Source organism: Orycteropus afer, unplaced genomic scaffold (genome assembly GCF_000298275.1).
Source record: "Orycteropus afer afer isolate SDZICR_OR568_19922 unplaced genomic scaffold, OryAfe1.0 scaffold00032, whole genome shotgun sequence".
Classification (NCBI taxonomy): domain Eukaryota; kingdom Metazoa; phylum Chordata; class Mammalia; order Tubulidentata; family Orycteropodidae; genus Orycteropus; species Orycteropus afer.
In genome coordinates, this window is record NW_006921619.1 from 8,055,165 (window position 1) to 8,071,382 (window position 16,218).

Genomic DNA, 16,218 nt, shown 5'->3' on the forward strand with positions numbered 1-16,218 from the left:
ATCAACACATCACCATGGTAGGACAAACCGACAGACAAGTTTGCCTCCCTGTTGGAAACCTCTCATACCACCTTTACCTGGGTCCCTGCAGCTGACTCCTCCTGTGTCCAGATTTCTAGGCCTTTTAATCCCCTTTCTCCCACTCTCCCGCCCTGCTGCTTTGGGCGTGCCTAAGTTCCTCTCCTTACCTGGATCCCTGCAGCTGACTGCTCCTCTGTCCAGGTTCCTGGCTTTTTTATCCCCTTTCTCCTGCTCTCCCACCCTACTGCTTTGGGCGTTCCTGAGTTCCCTCTTCTCACCTGGATCCCTGTGGCTGACTGATCCTCTGTCCAAGTTCCTGGCTTTTAATCCCGTTTTTCCTGCTCTCCCTCACTGCTGCTTTGGGCATGCCTGATTTCCCTCTCCGCACCTGGATCCCTGCGGCTGAATGAAAGATATTGATATTGATATTGATATTGACATTGATATTGATATTGATAAAGATATTGCTAAATGAAGATACTGATTGTAATTTCCAGGGCTACCACTAAGAAAACACCTCAAAAATATATTTTAAAAAGACACAACATAGGAATTAAGAGTACACCAGAAAATACCTATTTAACACATATGAAGGCGGTAATGGAGAACTGAGGAAACAAAAAGACATAAGACATATAAGAAAAAAAAAAAAAAGAGCAAAATGCAGAATTAAATTTTTATCAGTAAATGTCATGGGAATAAGCACAGCAACTCAAGGGCAGACACTGAGAGAATGGATAAAGAACATTTAATTCTGGGTTTAATATAATATCAGTCTAAAAAGAGTACAAACTACATATAGTAAAATCCCAAGTACAGGTTTTTAAAAAAGATTGCTAGGGGGAAAAGACTATAAAAAAGAATTACATAGGAAGAAGAGAGAAGGAGTTCTGTTGTTAGTGCTGTGAATTGCTATGTCAACCCCCTACTCATGGCAACCCCATACAAAATAGAACCTACCACCCCCATGATCAGTTGCAAATTGGACCACTGTGATCATAGAGTTTTCATTGGTTGCTTTTTGAAAATTGATCACTAGACCATTCTTCCGAGTACATCTTATTCCACAAGCCTCACTGAATCTGTTCAGTATCATAGCAACTCTCCAGCCTCCACTGACAGATAGGTGGTGGCTGTATATGAGGTTCATTGGCCAGGAATCAAACCTGGGTCTCTTGAATGGCAGGTGAGAATTCTACCCCTGAACTACCAGTGCTTCTCAGAAGGAAAAAGAATAAAATGCTAATACTGATTATTTCTGAATTGTGAATTTACGGTGATTTTATAGATCTTTATACTTCCCTATATTTTCTAGTCTATTACAATGATGAGTATTATTTTGATATATTTGAAAAAATATTACTTATAAAAATGTTACTTTTTTAACACTGGTATCACAGACTTTATTATGTATACCTAAAAGCCCAAATCAATCACCTCATATGTAAGCAAAAGCAGGATAATGAATACAGAAGACCAAAGAAGAACTGGTGTATTTGAATTATGGTGTTGGCAAAAGAATATTAAATACAGCACGGATTGCCAGAAGAATGAACAAATCTTGGAAGAAACACAGCCAGAACGTTCTTTAGAAATGATGATGGTGAGACTTCGTCGCATGTACTTTCAACGTGTCATCAGGAGGGACCAGTCCCTGGAGAAGGACATCATGCTTGGTCAAGCAGAAGGTTAGCATAATAGAGGAAGACTCACAATGAGATGGACTGACACGGTGGCTGCAACAATGGGATCGAGCAGCAGTGGTAGTGAGGATGGCGCAGGACCAAGCAGTGTTTCGCTTTGTTGTACACGGGGTTGCTACGATTTTGAACCGACTTGATAGTGCCTCACAACAACAGTAGCCTGAATTAAATCTATTTCCAGAAATAAATGCATTCACTAATTCTGTACTGTTTTCCAAAAGGAATTTGCCTTCTTAGGTACTCTCTGAAGTAAGAAATGAGAATTTTAAAAAGTATGTATATACAGGGGTTGACGTCAAAATATTTAATGTCTCGTAGTCAAGGAGCTCTGGTGGTGTAGTGCTTAAGACATTTGACTGCTAAGCAGAAGATTGGAGATTCAAACCCACCAGCCACTCCACAGAAGGAAGAGTGGGTAGTCTACTCCCATAAAGATTTACTGCCTCGAAAACCCAAAGCAGGTCACTACAAGTTGGAATCAACTCGATGGCAGTGAATTTGGCTTTTTTTGGTTTACTAGTAATTCATGGCTCAGTGAAACATAACATGGGCCACAGTACTATAACACAGTCCTGGAGGCCCTCTATTGACCCAGTAGTTCTCCTTTAGTTGGTAGGTCATGGAAAGGTCCAGAGGATAGGGTAGGAGGAAGCAAAAGGACAGTCAGGGGCTCATAGTAGTATTTCACCATTTTAATGACCCATACCACTGTACTGGTACATACCAGGCAAAGACCAGCATTGGAGATACCCAAGAGTTGTCAATCAGTAAACTAACCATTCACAAATTATCACCCCGATGCTATGACTACATTTACAGCTCACCCTAGAGAAAAGTCTCACACATCAAGTCCCACAAGCCTCAGCTGTTACCTCTTCATGGGCAATCCTATAGTGACAGCCCAGGGCCAGCTCTAGTCCCCCTCCTAAAGCCACGCCCTGGATAGCCGCAACCACAGGTTTCTCACTTCTTTGTATATCATCTACTAAGGATCCCAATGAGAAGACAGAGGACCTGGGAGCACTGAACTTGTGGATATCAGCACCTAAGGACACAAAGACAAGGAAAAAAGAAGGTTCAGAAAGACTTGGGCTTTGTTACACAACAATAAGGTACCAGGTGACTCTTTGTTGTTGTTGCTGTGCAATACAGATAATACATTTGACAATTCAACATTTTTCACATGTACAAGTCAAGGACACTAATTACATGAATTATGTTGTACAATCATCACTAACATCAGTTGCCAAATTTTCCATCATTGTTAACACAGACTCACTGTTTCCTAAACAATGATAATGCTTAAGGGAGCTTCAGGCCTCTCTGAGCTCATGAAACGTTTCCTTCTTTGGATGGAGACAGTAAAGGAAACAGTAGCCTGGAAATGTACAAATATATGAGAGAAAGTCCTCAAATCTTTATCAGAAATCCTGTACTCTTAGAATGGCAGTCTTTCCAAATGATAGGTTGTCACTCTCTCTATAGAAAAATGTAGAAGTTCAGAGAAGGGGAACAGGGATTCTCCTCCAAAGATCATTATTCTAAGATTGAATCAGCCCCTATCAGTTTTTGCACTGAACACCAATGGCTGAAAACCAGAGAAATTGTGGGATGACATCAAGAACATCATCCATGAAGAAAGCAAGAGGTCATTAAACAGACAAGAAAGGAAGAAAAGACAAAAATGGATGTCAGAGAGACTCTGAAACTTGCCCTTGAACAGAGAGTAGCTAAAGCCAATGGAAGAAATGACCAGATAAAAGAGCTAAACAGAAGATTTCAAAGAGCAGCTCAAGAAGACAAAGTCAATTATTAAAATGAAATGTACAAAGGAATGGAGTTAGAAAGCCAAAAGGGAAGAACACATTCAGCATTTCTCAAGTGAAAGAACTGAAGAAAAATTTAAGCCTTGAGTTGCAATACTGATAGATTCTATGGGCAATATATTGAATGATGCAGGAACAAAAGAAGATGGAAAGGATACACAGAGTCACTGTATCAAAAAGAACTGGTCGATGTTCATTCATTTCAGGAGGTAGCATATTATCAAGAACCAATGGTATTGAAAGAAAAAGTCAAAGCTGCACTGAAGGAAGTGGCAAAAAGGCTCCAGGAATTGACGGGATACCCGTTGAGATGTTTCAACAAACAGATGCTGCACTGGAGGCACTCACTTGGCTATGCCAAGAAATTCGGAAGACTACCTGGCCAACTGACTGGAAGAAATCCATTATTTGTACCCATTCTAAAGAAAGGTGATTCCACAGAACGTGGAAATTATTGAACAATAGCATTAATATTGCACACAAGTAAAATCTTACTGAAGATAATTCAAAAACAGTTACAGCGATATATTGACAGAGAACGTCCAGAAATGCAAGCGGGATTCAGAAGAGGACATGGAACGAGGGATATCATATGGATCTTGGCTCAAAGCAAAGAATACAAGAAAGATGTTTACTTGTGTTCTATTGACTATGCAAAAGCATTTAATTGTGTGGATCATAACAAATTATGGGTAACATTGAGAAGAATGGGAATTCCAGAACACTTAATTGTGCTCACGAGGAACTTGTACGTAGACCAAGAGGCTGTCATTTGAACAGAACAAGGGAAAACTGCATGGTTTAAAATCAAGAAGGGAGTGCGTCAGGGTTGTGTCCTTTCATCATACTTACTCAACTGTATGCTGAACAAATAATCAGAGAAGCTGGACTATTTGAAAAAGAATGTGGCATCAGGATTGGAGGAAGACTCATTAGTAACCTGCATTATGCAGACAACACAACTTTGCTGAAAGTGAGCAAGACTTGAAATGCTTACTGATGAAGATTGAAGACTACTACAGTCTGCAGTATGGATTACACCTCAATATAAAGAAAACAAAAATCTTCACAATGGAACCAAAAAGCAGCATCACGATAAATGGAGAAAAGATTGAAGTTGTCAAAGACTTCATATTACTTGGTTCTACATTCAATACCAATGGAAGCAGCAGTCAGGATAACAGATGTTGTATAGCATTGGGCAAACCTGCCGCAAAGGACCTCTTTCAAATGCCGAAGAGCAAGGATGTTTCTTTGAAGACTAAGGTGCGTGTGGTGGTTATGTATGCGTGTCAACTTAGCTAAGCCTAGTTGAGTGGCCGGGCAGCTAGATGTAGTATTCCCCATGATGAGACGTAATCAACTCCATGGTGGAATCTACTGTGAGCAGCTGAGTAGCTGCTTTGGGTATGTGGTCTGCCTCCATATATAAGAAACAGCTTTGGGAATGGTCTCTAGCTTATGGCACACATGAATCCTGCATGTAGCCATGTCATTGTTCAGCAGCCTGCCATGCTCTGCCAACCTTGGAACTTTCAATGGACTTGAATTAACGGCCTGCTGTGTGGTTTGGTAACATTGGGACTGTGCCTTTTTACTTGTCAACCTTGGGCTTGTCCGTTTCACCAGCCAGATGCTGTCTGAGTGAAGAAAAGCCTCTAGCTCCAGTGGGCTGGGAGCAGGAGGCAAAGCTGAAGCCCAAGGTTGAGGGGCTTTCACCCAGCCCTTAGAGTGTGGCACTTTGAACTGGGACTTAAAGGCTCCAAATTGTAAGAATAAACTCCTGTTTGCTAAGGCCATCCCATTTGTGCTATTTTCTGTTAGAGCAGCACTAGGTAACCAGAACAGTGCACTTGACACAAGCTGTGGTACTTTCCATCACCTCATATGCATGTGAGAGCTGGACAATAAAAAAGGAAGACCAAAGAATAGTCAATGCTTTTGAACTGTGGTGTTGGTGAAGAATGCTGAAAGTACCATGGACTCCTAAAAGAATTAACGAGTCTGTCTTGGAAAAGGTGTAGCCAGAATGCTCCTTGGAAGCAAGAATGGCCATACTTTTTCTCACCTACTTTGGTTATGTTCTAAGAAGTGACTGCTCCCTGGAGATGCATATCATGCTTGGCAAAGTGGAGGGACAACAAAAAATGGGAAGGCCCTCAATGAGATGGATTGACACAGTGGCTGAAATGATGGGCTCAAGTATAGCAAAGATTATGGGGCTGGCACAGGACTGGGCAGTGTTTCGTTCTCCTGTACATGAGGTCACTGTGAGTCGGAGACAACTTGATGGGACCTAACAACAACAACAACTACTCTATTTAGGAATACTTTATTGCTTTTTTTTTTTTTCTTTCCATTTCCTTCTATTACTTAGTTCATTATGTCTCAGTCTTTCTTCCTTTCTAATACATAATATGGGCGCTCTGGTAGCATAGTGCCTAAGGCATTTGACTGCTAACCAGAAGGCTGGTGGTTCAAACCCATTAGCCACTCCTCGGAAGGAAGATTGGGCGATCTACTTCCGTAGTGATACTGCCTCAGAAACCCAAGGAGGAGGGGTCACTATGAGTAGGATCAGACTCAACGGCAGTGAGTTTGGTTTTGGTTATAATATATAGTATTTTCTAAACATATATATTCTCTCATGGTGCAGTGGTTAAGGCATTTGACTGCTAACCAAAAGGTCAGTGGTTCAAACCCTCCAGGTACTCCATGGAAGAAAGATGAGGCAGTCTGCTTTTATAAAGATTTACAGCGTTAGAAACCTAATCGGGGTCCCTATGTGTTGGAATCAACTCGATGGCAGTGAGTGTGGTTTCTCTGAATATATACTTTTAAGGCTATAAATTTCCTGTTAAGTTTTGCTTTCTGGGTACCTCAAGTTTTTTTATGATGTATTTTTATTATCATTCAGTTCAAATTATTTTTTAAATTCCATTATGATTTTTGCTTTGATTCAGATGTTATTAATAAATGAATTTAATTTCAAAACACATGAGAATGTCTAATTATATATTTTTTTATCTACTTCCATAGAGATAGCACCTTGGAAACCCAAGGAGGGGTTACTACAAGTCACAATCGACTCAACGGCAGTGAGTTTGGTTTTTCTTTTCTTGGTTAATGTGGAGGGTCAGCGAAGAAGGGGAAGGCCCTCAATGAGATGGATTGACACAGTGGCTGCAACGATGGGCTCAGGTATAGCAACTATTGTGACGTTGGCACAGGCCTGGCAGTGTTTTGTTCTGTTGTACATAGCATCGCTATGAGGTGGAGCCAATTCGATGGCACCTAACAATACTGTCACATGGGGTCGCTATGAGTTGGAACTGACTCTACAGTACCTAACAGTAACAAAACAACACTAAGATATCACCCACAGGAACAGCTAATGCAGTATCAATCATCTTAGTCTGTGGCTGGATTCTAGGGAAAGCAGTAGAGGATTAGACACTGGTTACCTGCACAAAATTGGCCATTTGCTCCACAAATCACAATGGCTTTTACCATGGGGTCCTCTATAGCTTTCTGCAGTCCCTCTTTTAGTCCATGGGCTACAGCCTCACTAAAAGAAAGAAAAATAATAACATGAAGCAGATTAATCAGAATTAAACATCTACCATTTCTTACAGTTTTTCCCTTTTTTTAACAATGAAAAATTAAACATGCACATACACTGAATGAAAACTTTCAATATTGATCAGTAAAGCTTTCATCAATTTGTTAAGCAAACAATACGCATCTACTATGAGTTAAGCACTAAGCTGTAAAATGAATCTACTTTAAAAAAAAATCTTATTTTTCACTCTGCTTTAACCTCACTCACTCAGGATAGGCATTAATCAATTTAAAAATATTATTACACACTTACTATGTACAGTGCAAGAAGTTTATACATCTGAGGGAGAACAAAATGTGTACAATTTATCATGTAAGCCATAGTAAGATGAATGCTGTAATAAAGATATAAAGGAAATTTGTCCTATTTGCAAAATATAAGAAAATTGAAAAAGAAACAGTCTAGGAGGTGTGGTAAGGACTGCTAAAAAATGCACTGCCATTGAGTCAGATCCAACTCATAGTGACCCCTCCTTGGGTTTCCAAGGTGTTATCACTACGAAAGTAGATTGCCCAATCTTCCTTCCGAGGAGTGACTGGTGGGTACTCCAAATATCCATGCCCCACTTCTTCAAAGTAAGAAAATACCTGGGTCTTAGCTGGACACATAGGTTCCCAAAACAAGACTACATTTCCCAGGCTGCTTTTTGCAGGGTCTATCCAAGACACTAAGACCTGGCCAAGGAGATGTAAGCAGACCTGTCATATGACTTTGAAAGGAGTCCTTAAAGGATTAGTATGTGTTTCTCTTTTCCTTTCATTCTGACTCCTGGCAGGAATACAGATGTGATGGCTAGTTTGGGAGCAACCATCTTGGGCCAAGAGGTAGAAGCATTAAGGATGGCAGAACAAAAGACAAATGAGCCACAGTTCATTATAGGATATTTCTGTGAGAGAGATCCATTTTTTCTTGTTTAATTCACTGTTATTTTGAGTTTTCTGTCACTGACAGCCCAATCATTTCTACCTAAGTTAGGACCTAATGGCCAAGTCTGGGAAAGAGTATACAGTAGATTTTGCCAATCTGTCAGTAGATGAGGGAGTCATCCATGGAAGAGACAGCTAAACCCCCCACTGAATGATGTAACAAAAGAAAAGAAAGCTGAGGGCAGAACTTCTGGCTATGCAATTATTTAAGAAATGAGAGAGACTCAGCAGAGGGATTCAGCACAAAATCACAAAGACCAAAGGAAGAGGATTTGCCATGAAGCAGGCAGGGGTCAATAAGTAGCAAGAGTTGGTGAGAGATGAAAATCTAGAAAAAGTGGTGAGTAACTGCTTAAAAGAAAAATAATAGAACTAGATTTCATTCTGTTTTGATTTAAAATTCTGAATATTCTGGGTAAAAATCTCTTCCTGGTAGAACCACTGAGACTATGGCCCCTAGCTGCCCTTCGAGTCTGGAAGTGAACCCACACCTGTGGCTTCCAGCCAAACAAAAGACAGGCAAATGAGCTGAACATTCACCCAAGGCAGATACACCCTGGAGATAACAATCATGGGAGAAAGAAGAGCTGATACACAAGGAGACAGCTCAGGGGGCAGGAGGGCATGGAGGGATGGACACAGGCAAGAGGTAACTATCAGGAGGAAGTGGGAGGGGAGCTGTTATATTGGAGTAAATTGTAGTCAAAGTCATAAGACAAAGTATATGTGAACTATTGTATGGAAAGTGAATTTGCTCTGTAAACTTTCACCCGAATCACAATTTAAAAAAAAAACAAAACTGCTCTTTAGTGTTCAAATCCATTGCCATCAAGTCAATTCTAACTCATAGTATAGGGCAGAGAGGAACTGCCCCATAGGGTTTCCAAGGCTGTAATCTTTACAGATTATAGAAGCAGACTGCCATATCTTTCTCCCTCAGAGGCTGGGGGTTTCAAACCATTGACCCTCAACAGTCAAGCCCTTAACCATTGTACCAACAATGCTCCTTTTCTTTAGTACAAAAGACTTGGGGCGGGGGGTGGGGGGGAGGACGATGTATGGAAACAAAACAAACAAGCAACAACAAACTTCTAAAAAAGACATATAGTTCAGACCATCAGTTATGGGCTAAAACCAGGCTGCAGACCGGTTCAGACTGGTTTAGTCATGGCTGACAAAGCAAAATCACAACAGACTCAAATTTCTGAAAATTTGGGTGTAGCAGAAAAACAACCAGAACAGGAGAAATTATAGGTTGAAGCCCTGGAATGGGAGACTCAGAAGAGAGTTAGTGACCCCTTTCATGAGCCTGATGCAGGACACTGGATTATTGCCAGGACTGTGGAGAATGACACACATTCAGTTGCATCTTTGAGTGGGGCACTGACTGGGGCACCATTGCTTCTGACTGTGTTTGTAAAGAGATTTGATTGCTATACAAAACGCACTCTGACCTTGCTTTCTAAGAGAGAGATTAAGTTTCTAACAGAGCATTGATTCATAATTTTCCCCTTCCAGTTATTGTGCCAGTTTACTCACATTTTACAAATTCAGGTCCATTCCAGTTTCCTAACCATGACTGAAAAATCGGTTTGAAGCCCTGGTTAAAATCTCAGAGAATAAAGGAGATACCTACCCTTGCATGGGAGCTCTGGTAGCGTAGTGTCTAAGGCACTTGACTGCTAACCAGAAGGCTGGCGGTTCAAATCCCCCAGCCACTCCTCAGAAGGATGGTTGGGCAATCTACTTCTGTAGTGATACTGCCTCGGAAATCCGAGGAGGAGTCGCTATGAGTTGGGTCTGACTCGACAGCACATAATAACAACAACAACCCTTGCACATGATAATTCCCTTTGACCTAATTACCTTCTACTATTTAACTTACATGAACCCAAACAAGACCTTTTACCTTCAACTGGTTAATCAGCTGCTATTTGAAAAACAGACTCTGAATCATTACATATTACTGACAAGTCCAAAAGGCAAATAGTTCCTTCTAGGTAAATAAATGGTGTTGCAAAACTAGTTCAACTGGTGCCACTTTGAAGAAAAGATTGGCTTTTTCCATTTTAACCAACCTCTACTCTTTTTTTTTTTTCTCCTACCTTGGGATAGTTATATTCTTTTTTTCTTCTCTCGTGATTTGGGGGAAAGTTTACAGAGCAAATTCACTTTCCATACAGCAGTTCACATACACTTTGTTTTATGGCATTGACTACAATTTACCACAATGCAAACAGCTCCCCTCCCACTTGTCCCCATAGTTTCCTCTTCCCTGTTCCCTCCCATGCACTTCTGCCCCCCACCCCTAGCTGTCTCCCTGTGCATACACAGCCTTTCTATTCTCCCATGATTGTTCTCTCCAAGGAGTATATCCACCTAGTGTAAATGTTCACCTCATACGCCTGTCTTTTGTTTGGCTGGAAACCACAGGAGTGGGTTCAATTCCAGAGCTGAAGGGCAGCTAGAGGCCATAGTCTCAGTGGTTCCATCAGGCTCTATCAGACCAGCAAACTTGGTCCTTTTTTTTTTTTTTAATGATTTTGAGTTTTGTTCCACATTATTCTCCCACTCTATCCAGGATCTCCTATAGAGATCCCTCTCCGAGTGATTGACAGAGGTAGCCAGGCACCATCTAGTTCTGGTCTCATAGTCATATAGGCTGAGGATCGCATGGTGTACCAGTCACTTTGACTAATTGTTTCCATGAATCTTTAGTTTTCCTCATCCTTCTTTGCTCTGGACGAGGAGTGACCCATTGCATCTAGATGGACACTGCAAGCTTTTAAGATCCCAGTTGCTATTCGCCAAAGTAGGATGTGGAACAATGTTTTGTGTAGTATGTTATGCCAATTGAGCTTGATGTCCCCTGCAACCATGGTTCCAAGTCCACAGGTCCAATTACTCACTCCCTCTGGGTAGATGGCTGTGGCCAAGAAGTGACTACAACCTTGTCTCTTGTCAGCTCTACTATATACCTGGGAATTCTTACAGAACATACCAATACACTTGTAGTAACACAGTCTGCCAACCCAATACATGGTCTTGGGCACACTACTCCCCCCCCACCGCATAGACATACCTAATAATAGTTCAGCCTTTCCACCCATCTATACACCCATTTATCCATGCTTGCTTTCACTGAAAACGTAGTACTGTATGTACAAAAGGGTTCATCTTTGTGTTCTATACCTCCCATGTACCTCTCTATGTCTTCCTCTTCCTCAATTCCACTATGTTGATCACTCACATTTCCAACCCCTACTCTTTCATTTCTTATTTTCTTGTTAATTTTCCAAAAATCAAAAAGAGAATGAAAACAAAAATAGCTGTAATTGATATGGCTTTATTAGATTCAAGTCACTAAAAGGGACCACAACCTTGTAGCAAAGTAAAGATCACAAGGGTTAAGGACTTACTTTCTTCCCTCAATACTGTCAGGTATGGAGAACTGGAGTTTGGAGTGAAGGTAACATTTCACATGTACTGTGGCCAAAACTGTTTAGTTTCTTTGAACACAGGAGATCTTTTTTTGGATACGGTTTGTTTTTTATTTTTTTATTTTTAAGGTGGTTAATAAGTCAAATTTATTCATTTATTTTTTTAACATAGGGCTAACATAACGTGCATAAGAAAGTGGAGATATTTTATGACAATAAATTTCCAAGAAGTAGGGAGGGGATGGGAGTAAGACAACAGGGCAAAGAGATTGGCCCAAAAAAGACAGGGGAAAAGAAAGACCTGGTATTTTCCCTTCAAATGCAGGAGCAAGAACTTTCATATGATTATTAGATACTACCTAATATTAGATATTTTAGATTATTATTAATATTAGAGATTATTAGAAACTACTCAAATTGAGTTACGGTGTTGGCAAAGAATACTGAATATACCATGTTGTTGTTGTTGTGTGCCATCGAGTCACCCCGACTCATAGCGATCCCTCCTTGGGTTTCCGAGGCAGTATCACTATGGAAGTAGATTGCCCAACCTTCCTTCCAAGGAGTGGCTGGTGGGTTTGAACTGCCAGCCTTCTGGTTAGCAGTCAAGTACCTTAGGCACTATGCTACCAGAGCTCCGAATATACCATAGACTGCCAAAAGAACAAACAATCTGTCTTGGAAAAAGTACACCTGTAATGCTTCTTAGAAACTGTTTTGTTTTTTAAATGAAGGTCACCACATCAAGTATGTAGCCTGTGACCAGCATTAAAAATAAGAGAGAAAAAAGAGAATAAACTGTATCAAACTGTGTAACATATAAGGGTAAGTTTTGTTTCACAAAACTTCGGTTTTAGTTAAGTGTTTGTATGTATGTACGTATGTCCTGAGTTGTTATGTAAAATATAGGTTACTGTGTGGATTAGTTAAAAAAGTGTGAAAGCCACAGCTCTGCGAGACAAGCCTAGTAATCAGAGGTGTGTACACTTGTAAAGCGGGTTAGTGCTGATCTCTTTAAGACTTGGCTGGCCAAACCAGCAAAGAAGATTTGAAATTATTTGTTTGGGTCAATAAAACATTCAAATAAAAATCTCTCTTGAGCTAGGAAGAGATAACTTCCCACATAAAATTAGAACTAGGAAGAAAAAGAAGGAAGAGAAGGAGGGAGACAAACACAGAACCCCCTACGGCAGAAATGCATACTGTTCACCAAATATGCTCCCCTAAATTTCCCAGCCTCTTTAACTGTTCTGATCAACAAACTACAAGTAGAAGTGGTATGTGTCATTTCAGGGTTAACCATTTAAGAATTGGTGTGAGGTGCTCTAAGGAGCCCTGGTGGTACATTGGTTAAAGCGCTAAGCTGCTAACCAAAAGTCAGGGATTCTAACCCACTAGTCGCTCCATGGGGAAAGGATGTGGCAGTCTGATTCTGTAAAGATTTACAACCTTGGATGTTGTGGGGCAGTACTACTGTGCTATAGGGTTGCTATGAATCAGAATTGACTCCACGGCAATGGATTTTTGGGGGTTGGGTATGGTTCTCTAGCAGTCTCTGGGTGGTACAAATGGTTAACATGCTTAGCTGCTAAATGAAAGTTTGGAGGTGAGTCCACCCAGGGGCATCTCGGAGAAAAGGCTAGTGATCTACTTCTGAGAAATCCGCACAGCTCTACTCCAACACATAGGGGGCAGCCAAGAGTGAAAACCAACTCCACTGTAAGGACTTTGGTTTTGTGCATGGTGCTCCATTTCCTCTTCCCCTGCCACGGAGTTCTGGAAGTCACATGCTGAGATAGTGCCATCCAAAGATTAAAGCAGCTTCGCTTGCAGTGTCAAAGGAGACAGCTACCCTGGAATGTCAGTTCAACCAGCCTTTGTGGTGTAAAGCCTGCAAATACTGAAATAATGTGTTATGGAACTGGAAGAGCAGGACAGAGGATTTAAAAAGCTTATGTTTCAGAAACATATATAGAAGCATTAAACTCTGCCTAGTCTTTTTACTGGATCGGATTTGGGATTTCCGCTTTTAGGAACAATTTTTGGTACTTAGGAGATTCAAAGAAGTATGAAAAATTTACGATTGGAAAATAATAGACTAAAGGAGTTGTAGTACGTGATGTATAACAGATAATATAAATTTTTGTTTTCATGAAACATTTATTATGCCAAAGGCCAAAAGTAAAATATTTAACATTTCTCCTGGAAAGGGGAGATGAAAAACCCAAACCAAACCCACTGCCATTGAATTGATTCCCACTCATAGCGACCCCTCCCCTCATAGGGTTTCCAATGCTGTAAATCTTCACAGAAGCAGATTTTTAAATCTTTGCCTCAACTTTCTTCTGAGGAGCAGCTAGTGGGTTTGCACCACCAACCTTTTGGTTAGCAGCCCAATGCCTTAACCACAGCACCACCAGAGCTCCTGGAAAGGAGAAAGGGGCAGGTAAGTACCAGAAATATTTTAAATAGTTAACAGAAAATCTTTCTAGGCATGGGTATTAGACTATGCAACTTCTTTTTCCAAATTCTTGACAAGCTCATAATCCCATTATGAGCAGACCTGTGGCAGAGTTTTATCTTGTAATCCTAATCATAATACAGACAAATACAAAACTGACATTTAATCATATTACTTAGCTTCTTCATCAAAAGCAAGAAATTTGGCATTCTGCTCTTTTCAATCCAGTACGTCGATCATCCTTGTGTGATCCTATTCCTGCAATTTTTTTGTATTATTATATGCAAGAATTCACATTAAAATATGGACTATAATATTAACATTAAAGGTAAAATCAAATCTGATGAAAATAGGATAAAAAATTCAGTTGAAGGAAATAGAAGATAAACTGCACAGTAGCTTTTCAGAAAATGTCATTTCATAGGTTTATTCTGACAACTGATCGGGAGAAATAACTTGCATTTCTGAGCACTATTCTCCTTTGCTCGTTGTCTTGGCATTAACGGAGGTGGGGGGGGGGCTTGTTAGTTGCCGGTCTAGTCAGATTCTGACTCAAGGCGCACTGTGTGAAACTACTTCATCTTCCCATTTCTAAAGCCCTTAGTTTTGCGTTTAAGGGCAGCCTGGATTTCGCGTTGGGGAGTGAGGGGTGAAGGTCCAGGATTGTACTAATCAGACGTTTGGAATAGAAACTACTCCTGAAAACCAAAGTTCCAAGCAAGCAGAAGTGTCTAGCACGAACGTGGCATCGACGGACCCAGTTCGAGTCCAGATCTCCCTCTTAGTAGCCATATGCCTCAACTTCAGTTTCTTTATCAGCAAAACGGAGACGAGAGTTCTCTGCGAAGATTAACCGAACTAACCGCTGTAAAGATACCCTAGCCTATATACCAGGTGTTCAATCTGTGTCAGTTTCTTTCTCGGTCTAAACCAACAGGGGAGAAGCAAAGCCTGAGGAGCAGGCGTGCGGGTGAGGCTACGGTTGCCCTGGCTGGAAGCTACTGGGCCTGTTACCTGATCACGTTGAAAGGAGGGTTTCGGAGGCGAATCAGTGCCAGAAAGTTCCGCACCCGCGTATACTCCGCCATGTTTTCTCGGTGGACAAAGTCGCCTCTGCTCTCAGCGCCGGGCAAAGCCACTTTCCCAGGCGCGCGGAGCCACTGGGTGAGGGGGCACGCCCGCTGGGCCAATGAGAGCCGGGCACCGCCCCCGAACGCCCGCGCCGCCCACAGCTGCTAGACTGCGTGCGGACTTCGGAACCCCATCTTCCGACCCAGGCTTTTTCTTTCTCCAGACCCCAAACACCGCACTAGGAAGAGGAGGGCTCCATAAACGCTTGGAATCTCTCTCTCTCTCTCCGATTACTGATGCCCATTCTGCTCTCATATTCCTGCCATCACAAAGCAGAGCAGAAAAACAAACCAAACCCACAATCTTGGAGTGGATTCTGACTCATAGCGACCCCCATTGCGTTTCCAAGGCGGTGAATCTTTATAGAAGCAGATTGCCCCATCTTCCCTCCGCGGAGTGGCTGGTGGGTTTGAACCACCAACTTTCTGGTTAGCAGTCAAATGCCTTAGGCACTGCGCCACCAGAGCTCCTTAAGCAGAGCAAAGACTGAAAACCGGGTGGATTCCAGACTAGTCTGAGTTTGCAACCTCCTGATGCAGACAGGCTGACTTCTCAGGAAAATTCTGTGTTCACAAGTTGCCCTCATTGGTGTTTTCATAATCCCTCCGAACAAGATAGATATCTCGCACCCTGGCAACTATGTGAATGGTACATACCTGGAACACATTAGACACATAACACATTTGAATGTGGTACTAACATCACCGGATCATTTCCATTAAAATAGTTTCACTGATTGAAGATTCCCACGGCAAGGTAGTGAAACTTACAAGTTTATTGTCTACCCAATCTGTCTGCTTTTTAAGTGTGACATTCCAAAGGACTGATTTCTAATTCTTAATTCATTCACTCATTCATAAACTGAGCATTTTACTGCATTCTAAATGTAGACTGTAGACTGTAAAAATAAAGAGACTTAATCATTTCCCTTCAAAAGTTAGGACAAGGTTTCACTAGGTGTGATTAGCCACTGGTAGTTCTCACAGTCCATCAAGTGATCAGAAGGCACTGAAAGTTTCAGAGGGGAAAAAAAAATGCATAGTTTTGTTCCCTAATGTTTCACAATTTTTAACTACGATCAAGGATTA

General features: G+C 41.3%; 1 protein-coding gene across 1 annotated transcript in view; it reads right to left on the reverse strand.

Annotated features, from left to right (window-relative positions):
- Window positions 1–15,087, reverse strand: part of EHHADH (enoyl-CoA hydratase and 3-hydroxyacyl CoA dehydrogenase) — a 94,752-nt gene extending 79,665 nt beyond the window's left edge. Inside the window, exons 1-3 of the mRNA XM_007935959.2 lie at window positions 15,014–15,087; window positions 7,015–7,118; window positions 2,597–2,769 (exon numbers count right to left, since the gene is read on the reverse strand). Coding sequence (XP_007934150.1) covers window positions 2,597–2,769; window positions 7,015–7,118; window positions 15,014–15,087 — 351 coding nt within the window. The remainder of the gene's footprint in view (window positions 1–2,596; window positions 2,770–7,014; window positions 7,119–15,013) is intronic.
- Window positions 15,088–16,218: the final 1,131 nt, after the last annotated feature.